General features: G+C 36.5%; 1 protein-coding gene across 1 annotated transcript; it reads left to right on the forward strand.

Moving 5' to 3' along the window:
• Positions 1–9,539: 9,539 nt before the first annotated feature.
• Positions 9,540–10,612, forward strand: LOC106082538 (ADP,ATP carrier protein-like). Its single transcript, XM_013245107.2, has one exon. The coding sequence runs from the start codon at positions 9,654–9,656 to the stop codon at positions 10,554–10,556; it is 903 nt and encodes a 300-aa protein (XP_013100561.1). The 5' UTR covers positions 9,540–9,653; the 3' UTR covers positions 10,557–10,612.
• The last annotated feature ends 921 nt before the right edge of the window (positions 10,613–11,533 follow it).

Raw genomic sequence — 11,533 nt, forward strand, 5'->3', positions numbered from 1 at the left:
AAAACAAAAACAAAAATAAATATGGTTTTCTCTTCGTCTACTTAAGTCCATTTCTTTTGCGGTTGTATTTTTTTTTCTACTTTCAAAATGTGATATTCTTGTATCAAAGAAGCCTTAGGGGTTTGTATGGTCGATCATAAGGTCATTTTGTGATAGGGTCACCACTTTATGGTCGCCTGTTACTTAAATTGTGAAAACATAAACAAATATGGTTATTGTTGTGAAAAGGACATCCATCCATCCATACATCAGTTGTTACCCCAATCAATGGTCTTAAGAGGTTAATCGGCATATGTGTTGGAGTGTGGTGTTTCCTTGAGAGAAACATTTCCGGTCAAGAGATTTTGTTTAATTTTTTAGTTTTAAAGCATTTGAACAAACATTTGCAAAAATAAAAAAATACGAGGTGTAGGGAGAAAGGCATAGCGATAACAAATTACAAGAAAAAGCGTGCTAAGTTCGGCCGGGCCGAATCTTATATACCCTCCACCATGGATCGTTCTTTGAATGACTTTTGCAAATAGAAAAACACCAGTCATAGAAAAACACCACCTCCAAAATTTCAGGCACATGGAGTGATAATTGCGCCCTCCAGAGGCTTAAAAAGTCAAACTGGGAAGTCGGATTACATGCCAACTATGGGTTGCCCAAAAAGTAATTGCGGATTTTTCATATAGTCGGCGTTGACAAATTTTTTCACAGCTTGTGACTCTGTGATTGCATTCTTTCTTCTGTCAGTTATCAGCTGTTACTTTTAGCTTGCTTTAGAAAAAAAAAATGTAAAAAAAGTATATTTGATTAAAGTTCATTCTAAGTTTTATTAAAAATGCATTTATTTTCTTTTAAAAATCCGCAATTACTTTTTGGGCAACCCATATATCGGGTTATATACCGATTTAGGCCATACTTGGAACAATTGTTGAAAGTTGTACCAAAACGACATATGTCAAATTTCAACCGTATTGGATAAGAGTTGCGCCCTCTAGAAGCCCAAGAAGTCTAATCGGAAGATCGGTTTACATGGTGGCTATATCCAGATATGGGCTGATTTAGACCATACTTGGCACAGTTGTTGGAAATCGAAATAAAACACTTCATGCTAATTTTCTGCCATATCGGATAAGAATTGCGCCCTCTAGAAGCTCGAGAAGTCAAGACCCAAAATTTCAACTAAATCCGATAGGAATTACGCCATCTAGAGTCTCAAGAAGTCTAATCGGGGAATCGGTTTATATGGCGGCTATATCAAGATATGGACTGATGTAGACCATACTTAACACAGTTATTGGCAATCAAAATAAAACACTTTATGCAACATTTCGGCCAATTCTGATAGGAATTGCGCCCTATAGAAGCTCAAGAAGTCAAGACCCGAGATCAAACCGATCTCAAACCGATAAGGCAGCTATATCAGGTTATCAACCGATTTGAAACATACTTAGCACAGTTGTTGGAAATCATAACGCCATGCAAAATTTCAACTAAATTCGATAAGAATGGCGCCCTCTAGAGGCTTAAGATTCGGTCCGGCCGAACTTAGCACTCTTTTACCTGTACCTGTTTATTGTTAGAGGCGATAAATAATATATGTGTTCAGCGGCACGGAATGCTTTCTCATCATCATTAATCGGATTTTTCCATTGAAAACCCTTTTTTACAAACTTTTGTGTAAAATAATTTTCGATAATTTTTATTACTTTCGATTTTTATCGATTTTTTTTTTTACAATCGGTTTTTGTAAAACTTTCTTGAAAGAGATTATTTTTTGTTGTTAGAGGGCATACTTCATAGATGTGTTCTTTAGCACAGAAGGTTTTGCGGCCGCCTTTAATCGGGATTTTCCATTGAATATCGCTTTAATCGATTTTTGTATTAAAATTAGTTTTTGTTCATTTTTATTACAATCGATGGTGGCCCCCATGGCCGAGTTGGTAGCGTGCTTGGATTAACAATGCCGGAGTTAAGAGTTCGATTTTTTTTATAAAAATCGATTTTTCTATAGAAATGGATATTTTTATAATCATCGATTTTTTTAAATTAATTTTTAAAAGCGTTTTTACCAAATTTTAGGTAGAATAATTTTCGATAATTTTTACTAACGATTTTTATCGAATTTTCCTTCCTTTTTGTAAAACTTTCTTGAAAGAGATTATTTTTTTGTTGTTAGAGGGGATACTTCATAGATGTGTTCTTTAGCACAGAAAGCTTTCCGGCCCCCTTTAATCGGGATTTTCCATGGAATATCGCTTTAATCGATTTTTGTATTAAAATTAGTTTTTGTTCATTTTTATTACAATCGATGGTGGCCCCCATGGCCGAGTTGGTAGCGTGCTTGGATTAACAATGCCGGGGTTAAGAATTCGATTTTTTTTATAAAAATCGATTTTTCTATAAAAATAGATATTTTTATAATCATCGATTTTTTTTACATTAATTTTTAAAAGCGTTTTTACCAAATTTTATGTAAAATAATTTTCGATAATTTTTACTACTTTCGGTTTTTATCGATTTTTTTCCACAATCGGTTTTTGTAAAACTTTCTTGAAAGAGATTATTTTTTGTTGTTAGAGGGCATACTTCATAGATGTGTTCTTTAGCACAGAAAGCATTCCGGCCCCCTTTAATCGGGATTTTCCATGGAATATCGCTTTAATCGATTTTTGTATTAAAATTAGCTTTTGTTCATTTTTATTACAATCGATGGTGGCCCCCATGGCCGAGTTGGTAGCGTGCTTGGATTAACAATGCCGGGATTGTGGCTTCGATTTTTTTTATAGAAATCGATTTTTTTATAAAAATGGATATTTTTATAAAAATCGTTTTTTTTATAAATCGATTTTTTGCAATAATTCTTATGTAAAATAATTTTCGATAATTATCGTTAATTTTTACTACTTTCGATTTTTATCGATTTTTTTTCCACAATCGGTTTTTGTGAAACTGTCTTGAAAGAGATTATTTTTTGTTGTTAGAGGGCATACTTCATAGATGTGTTCTTTAGCACAGAAAGCTTTCCGGCCCCCTTAAATCGGGATTTTCCATGGAATATCGCTTTAATCGATTTTTGTATTAAAATTAGTTTTTGTTCATTTTTATTACAATCGATGGTGGCCCCCATGGCCGAGTTGGTAGCGTGCTTGGATTAACAATGCCGAGGTTAAGAGTTAGATTTTTTTAAACAAATCGATTTTTCTATAAAAATAGATATTTTTATAAAAATAGATATTTTTATAAAAATAGATTTTTTTATAAAAATAGATATTTTTATAAAAATCGGTTTTTTTTATAAATCGATTTTTTGCAATAATTCTTATGTAAAATAATTTTCGATAATTATCGTTAATTTTTACTACTTTCGATTTTTATCGAATTTTCCTTCTACAATCGGTTTTTGTAAAGCTTTCTTGAAAGAGTTTATTTTTTTATTGTTGGAGGGGATACTTCATAGATGTGTTCTTTAGCACAGAAGGTTTTGCGGCCGCCTTTAATCGAGATTTTCCATTTTTTTTATAAAAATCGATTTTTTTTTTATAAAAATCGATTTTTTTGTAAATATAGTTTTTTAAATCGATTTTTTTCAAAAAACCGATTTTTTATAAAAATCGATTTTTTTTTAAACCGACGGGACTCATGGAGAAACAGGAATCTTGGAATAATGAGGTTGATCGAAGGCTTATTATAATGGAATTTATGGTCAAGGAAGCCTTGAGGAGCTTCAAACTATTTAAGTCACGAGGACCTGATCGAATATTTCCGCCGTTACCACAAAAGCAGGCCGACTATTTGGTGCCTCATCTGACCACTTTTTTCACAGCGTGCCTAGCACTTGCATATACTTCGAAAGCCTGGGAGGAGGCAAGGGTGGTGTTTATACCAAGCCCGGCAAGGCAAGTTATGCTAGACCAAAGGCCTATAAGCCTTACGTCCTTTCTACTCAAAACCATGGAACGCATTGTAGATACCATGATAAAGAGTGGGACATCCGGCGAACTACTTAAATATAAACAGCATGCCTAAGAGAAGGTTGGTGGAGACCGCCCTGCACGAGGTTGTGCATAAAATAGAAAAATCCTTCTTCTTCCATTGACATCGAGGACGCGTTTAATAATATGTGGTCCGACACATTGATCCAATCCTCAGACCAGTACCGGGTGGACCGGGTCCTTAGAGACTGGATAAACCATATGCTAAGGAACAGGTGGATAAATTGCGGGTCCCATGACATAAATATAACGGAAAATGTGGCACAGGGCATTTTATCGCAACTCCTTTGGATGAGCACCATAAATAACCGAACCAGCTATGCAGGATCCAAAGATCCGAACCAGCTATACAGAAATGCCTAACGTGTGTTGCATATGGTATATGACTGGGCTAGACCCAGAACTTTCAATGTTAACCAAAAAAAGGCTGAAATATGTTCACGAGGTAGACGACAGTGGGCCAATTTGACGCATCACGTTTTCTCAATAAAAAGATTTCGATATCTGACAAGGTCAAACACTTAGGAGTGTCTGGATAGGAAACTTAATTGGAAGTGTCACATTCAGGAGCGTACTGAGAAGGCTCACTGATGTTTCGTACTATGTAGACGGGCCATAGGCTCGAATTGGGGCCTGAACCCGAGGATAGTGCAATGTTAGGACTATACAACAAGTTCAGAGAACACGTTGTTTTGGCATAGGCGGAGCGATGAGGACCACTTCCACTAGGGCACTGGAGAATATTCTAGATAACCGACCGATTGACATACAGATTAAATGTGAGGAAGCCACTGCGGCTGTGAGACTTTAGGCGATGGGAGAATAGATTGAGGATGGGAGCAGCTCATACCACGATATAATGGAGGCGACGACAGGAAACCTGAAAGGAAGGGAAGAGGTTTCCGATCGGATACCTGAGACGACACTTGAGGTCAAGTGCGAGGCATTGCTTTCAGCGGCACAGTCTTGGACAAAACGGAACCCTAGTATTGCCGTCTGGAAAACATGTTACACGGATGGATTAAAGCTAGAGCACAGAGTGGGCCTGGGGGTCTACGAGTTCACTTATGGAAAATCGGTGCGGCAAGTGAAAGCATGCGGGGAAGATGTTGAGACATTGGAGCATTTTCTATGTCATTGCCATATGTGGGGACACGATACATGACATACATCAACGTAGGGGCAAGGTATGGAAAACAATTAAGGATTTTGTAAGTAGAACGGAATTCCTAACATGGAAGTTTCTTTTTCTAGCCTACTTTTTAGTTTTTTAAGCGCACAACTACTCAATTACTATCTTAGGTGTATGTCCATAGTGCCATGGGGCGGATGAATATCAGCAACCCATTTTCAACCTTATCTAACTTAACTTTACTTTTTTCATTAAAAATTGTTTTATCGATTTTTGTATTATAATTTATTTTTGAATGTTTCATTACTCGATTATCGATTATGCTCGAATTTGTTTTTCCCATTTTTTTATTTTTCTGTTCCACTGTGTGTTGCATTACCAAAAGTCAGTGTTCCCTCCACCAATACTGAGGGGTACAAATGCCATTCTGTAACAATTGAATAATAAGTGGTTGATTGTTGATGTTTTATCATAGGAAGAAATTTCGATTTGAATTTGTGAAGTTAGTACCCGCATTTATTCTGGTAGCCAATTATATCTGTAAAAAAATAACATCAAATAAGTAATTTTCTCTTTTCTGGGCTCCGGTTATTAAAGATAGTAGGTTAAGATCACTTAGACCCAAAGAAAACATTGTAAAGGGACACCAAAGTTGTTCAATATCATCGTGCTGGTCCATGGAACTATCTAGGCAATACAATGCAAGATAAAGATCCCACACATTAACATTTCGTAAATACGGATGATTACTAATGTTGGTATTGACATTATGTTGTGGTATCGAAGATCACAATTTAGTTTGGTGCATGGTTATGATCTACATGTTGATGAGCAATAGAATATCGTTTTACTGGGACAACATCTTTTACAGGAAATGAATACTTTTTTGATATGACTTTTCGAAAATGTTGGTGAAATCTAGTATAGTAGGTTTTCTTTATTTGCGATCCCTAAGATCTTGTAATTCATACAAAATGGAGCAAAAGATGAAGTCAATATCATTTGAGCAGGAGAACATGAATGTTGAAAGAATGCCATTATAAAACCACAAAACATTTTTAAGTTTTTGTAAAACACTGATGATTAACATGCGGGCTGAAAATATATTCTATTTGCTATTATAGGAATTTTTTTCTTTGTTGCATTGTTGTGAGTCATAGGGGGTGGTTAGTAGGCTAGGTTGCAATACCCGCATTGTTTTCTTTTTAAATAAATACAGAAGAAATAGTTAAGCATTTTGATAATGAAATGTACATATGATTCAGCATATAGAATTCAACACATTATGAGTTCCTGTTATAACTCATGTTTTACAATATCATATATAATTATCATTACAACAATCACAGGAAGGGAATTGAACCCGCATAAATAGCTTTTTTGAGTTGAAGAGAATACGGAAGCTAGCAATTCCTCAGTCACATTCAATAACAAGAAATGTTCTTCATTTTACCCCAATTGTTGTATTCTACGTTTTGTACAATCAATTAAGATAGAAATATCCGCATTTGTATACGAACAAAATATTACAACACTTGACAAAAAATAGATTCAGAATATGCTTTTTATGCTTTCTGGGTTCCTGTTAGTAAAGATAGTTTGTGAAGATCACTGAACCTATATAGCGATTCATAGTAGTGTAATAAATGCGGTTTGATCATTACCATGTATATCCAATGATGGATCTTAACCTTTTACGCATGAGAATCTTTCATAAAAAAATCTTCTATATGAGGATTTTCCATGAGAAGATTTTCCATATGGGATATCATCCATATGAAGTTCTTCCATATGAAGATTTTCCATAAAAAGATTTTCCATATGAAGTTCTTCCGTATGAAGATCTTCCGTATGAAGATCTTCCATATAAAGATCTTCCATATGAAGATCTTCCATACGAAGATCTTGCATATGAAGATCTTCCATATGAAGATCTTCCATATGAAGATCTTCTATATGAAGATCTTCCATATGAAGATCTTCCATATAAAGATCTTCCATATAAAGATCTTCCATATGAAGATCTTCATTATGAAGATCTTCCGTATGAAGATCTTCCATATTCAGATCTTCCGTATGAAGATCTTCCGTATGAAGATATTCCATATAAAGATCTTCCATATGTAGATCTTCCGTATGAATGAAGATCTTCCATGTAAAGATCATCCATGTGAAAATCTTTCATATGAAGATCTTCCATGCAAAGATCTTCCATATGAAGATCTTTCATATGAGGATCTTCCATATGAAGATCTTCATTATGAGGATCTTCCATATTAAGATCTTCATTATGAAGATCTTCTATATGAAGATCTTCATTATGAGGATCTTCCATATGAAGATCTTCCATATGAAGATCTTCATTAAGAAGATCTTCCATATGAAGATCTTCCAGTTGAGAAGATATTCAATATGAAGATTTTCCTTCCTGAAGAGGAAGGTTTGCATAGGAAACACAGGGGCGCTTGATAAATTTATTTATTTGAAAAAACTGCCGAGCGGTGAGTTGCGAGGGTAGGGGGTTGAGAGTGTTCGCATTTGGAGGGGAAGTTACCAAGTTTTTTATCTCTCCAGTCAGTTGTCATCAAATACTGGTGTAGAGAGCAGCTGGCCTTAGCCGTTGAGACCCTCCTTTCTTACCATCGCTCACGCAATGTGCCTTCCGATCTCGCTTTGAAATTTCTCCTCAGAGATTCGTTCTTGGCTGTAGTTCGATTCTATAGTGGGTTTAATTGTGGAAGTGTTTCTAAGCCCAGAAATGGACTTCAACGTACCATCACAACTCCGGAAAATATGGAAAGAGTGAGGCAGTCAGTTGTGCGTTCTCCTCCGTTCTTCTCGTCTCACAAACATGCTGCTGCTATGGGAATTTTTGACACCACTGTTTTGTTCGATTTTGTTGTTCGTCAAAATGCATGTGAATGCTGATTGACAACCTGCCTGAAGACGCGGTAGTTTTTTTTTCCAGTGACTAGGCTAATTTCTATACTTTTTATGGGCTTATTTGAAACCACAACTCGAGTATAACATTCCAGACGCCATTGTCATCTATCCAATTGATATGATGCAAAGAGCGAACACACGTTACCTTCTCCTAGAAAATTCGCACAAGATTGTTTGGTGATCAAAAATTTTTGCAGGTTTGTATGAGGAATATGACGACAAAACAAACAATTTAAGTTTTTCGTAGTTGTTGCGTTTTTTATGGACAACTAATCTTGATATGCATTTTTAGATCATCTAACCGAATAACGCGCAACTCTTTAAGAACCATATATTCGATTTGTCAATTTCATTAAAATTCATTTAGCCATTTGGCCGTAATATGTAACACAAACTCGCCTTGATAAAACCCATCTACTGCATATGATCTGTAGCTATAAAATTGTTTGTCTTGTTGTGAGCACTTGTAAAACATATTCAAACAACAACAACTACAAATGTCTCGCACGCCAAGCCGAGCCTTAAGAAATTGGCTGACCAACATGCCATGTAGAGCCAGCCACGCACATCACATCCCCACAACACCCTCACCTAAATAGTGCTACTCTCTCTCACACACCATTTGTTTGTCTTACTCTCAATATTGATACTCCCACCTATGGCATTGCATTCACACCCATTACGAATGTTTTACAACCGCACCATTTGTTTCTCTTACTCTCAATACTAATACTCCCACCTATGGTCTTGCATTCACACCCATTACGAATGCTTTAGAAAAAAACCACCAAACACGGTTATAAAGTTCTGTGTCTTGTTGTAAAACATATTCAAACAACAACAACTACAAATGCAAATGCCTCGCACGCCAAAGCCGTGCCTTAAGAACTTGGCTGACCTACATGCCAAGTAGAACCACGCACATCACACCCCCACAACACCCTCACCTAAATAATGATACTCTGTCTCTCTCACACCATTTGTTTCTCTTACTCTCAATACAAATACTCCCACCTATAGCCATGCATTCACACCCATTACGAATGCTTTAGAAAAAAACCAACAATTATTTGCTGTTTTTTATGCTTCTTCTTGTTTTATAGAAAATTAATTCCTCATTTTCATGGCTTTTCTTTAAGGAAAATTAATTTTCTTATGTATTCGTCGCTTCTTTGGAAAAATATATTTCGATTAATGCCAATTTCATTAATATCCATTCAGCCGTAATATGTACCACAAAATCGCAAAATATGTACCTTAAACCAGTGACATGTCGCTGCGTCAGCATAAATTTCGCTTCAGTCAATTGCAAATGTTAGTAAATGTTCACGAACCGAGTCACAAACAACAACACTGCTTCAATGATATTAAAGCCTATCCTAATATACATAAATTTCTAATAGGAACTGTGCCTTTTTTATATGGAAAAACTTAGTTACTTTTGTGATTTGAAAAACTTTTGTAAATGTCGTATCAAAATAATTTTCAATTCAAATCGAATTATAATCGCTATGTGAAAAGAAAATCTCAAATAAAACAAAAACCCTTCGAAAATAAAATTTTCAGAACTTAAATAAATCTTAAATAACAAAGATATGGGCAAAGATTTAACAGATCCCATAGCCTTTCTCAAGGATTTCGCTGCTGGGGGTATATCAGCGGCCATCTCAAAGACCGCTGTTGCCCCCATAGAACGTGTGAAATTGCTGCTGCAAGTCCAGCATATTTCCAAGCAGATAAGTGCCGATAAGCAATACAAAGGCATGATGGACTGTTTCATACGCATACCCAAGGAGCAAGGAGTCGCCGCCTATTGGCGTGGCAATTTGGCCAATGTTATACGCTACTTCCCCACACAGGCCTTGAATTTTGCCTTTAAGGATAAATACAAGCAAATCTTTTTGGGTGGTGTGGATAAACATACCCAATTTTGGCGGCATTTTATGGGCAATTTGGCCTCAGGAGGAGCAGCAGGAGCCACTTCTTTGTGTTTTGTATATCCCTTGGATTTTGCTCGTACTCGCCTGGGTGCTGACATCGGCAAAGCGAGTGAGCGTGAATTTACCGGCTTGGGAGATTGTTTGATGAAGATCTACAAAACGGATGGTTTGGTGGGCTTGTATCGTGGCTTTGGTGTTTCCGTACAAGGCATTGTCATATATCGTGCTGCTTATTTTGGTTTCTATGATACAGCAAGAGGCATGCTGCCCAATCCCAAGAATACCCCATTTTACATAAGCTGGGCCATTGCCCAGGTGGTCACCACAGTGGCAGGCATAATTTCCTATCCCTTTGATACGGTACGCAGACGTATGATGATGCAGTCGGGCTTGAAGAAGAGCGAGGTGGTTTACAAGAACACCCTACACTGTTGGGCCACCATAGCCAGGCAAGAGGGTATGGGTGCCTTCTTTAAGGGAGCATTTTCGAATATCCTAAGAGGAACTGGAGGAGCTTTGGTCTTGGCTTTATATGATGAAATACAGAAATTTTTGTAAATTGTTTTAAGGTGGGTGTGCTAATTTGATAAAAAAAATATAGAAAAATGCTTTTATTTTGTTGTTTTTAGAGCGCACAGCCAGCCGGTTACAGGCTTAGGTGTATGTCCATGGTGGCATGGTGCGGATAAATTTCCGCACCCTCTCCTCAACCTAACATGATTTTTAAATATCAAATTTTGGAAAGTTATATTCGAGTGGTTGTTTTCGGTTTTAAAGGGTGATTTTTTTTACCGAACTCGCCTCTCAATAAGTCCATTGTTACGCGTGCTGTGTGACATGTGAACCGTCTTGTTGAAACCACATGTCATGCAAGTCAAGCTCTTGCATTTTGGGCAAAAAAAAAACGTTGGATATCATCTCACGGTAGCGCTCACCATTCACAGTTACTTTACGATTCGCATCATCTTTGAGGAAGTACGGTCCAATGATGCCACCAGCCCATAAACCGCATCAAACAGTGACTTTTTCTGGATGCATTGGTAGCTTTTGCAATGCTTCTGGCTGATCTTCACTACAAAAAAAGAACTCTGTCGCTGAACACAATGAAGTTCTCCATGAATTTTCTTAACAGAGCTCGCACTTTGATAAAAAAAAAATCAATAATTTACAAGCGCTGTTCGTTTATAAGATGATTCATGGTTAATTTATAGACCAAACTGAAGATGTATGACAGTGAAACAAAACACCAAACGTGCGTGAGCTGTTTAAAACAGTGTTTCCAAAAAGATAATAACTAAAAGATCCCTCTTTAGAATATTTTGAAACTTTATTAACGTGGTAGTAAGTAATTGATTGTAGGGGAAAAGTGAAACCCAGAACATACCCGATTAACAAATGTGCCTTATTCTCCTCAGTTATGTGCTAGCTGTTACCACATGATAGTTGTGTATGTTCTTTTGTCTAAGGATGATAGGAAATTTGTCATTAAGAATCAGGAATGCAGCTTGAACTTCTTCACCGCTAATACTTGTCTG

This window comes from Stomoxys calcitrans, chromosome 5, assembly GCF_963082655.1.
Source record: "Stomoxys calcitrans chromosome 5, idStoCalc2.1, whole genome shotgun sequence".
NCBI classification, from domain to species: Eukaryota; Metazoa; Arthropoda; class Insecta; order Diptera; family Muscidae; genus Stomoxys; species Stomoxys calcitrans.

Bases quoted from the DNA above. Each gene is read 5' to 3' on its own strand.
- LOC106082538 (XM_013245107.2), top strand. From the start codon at position 9,654: ATGGGCAAAGATTTAACAGATCCCATAGCCTTTCTCAAGGATTTCGCT.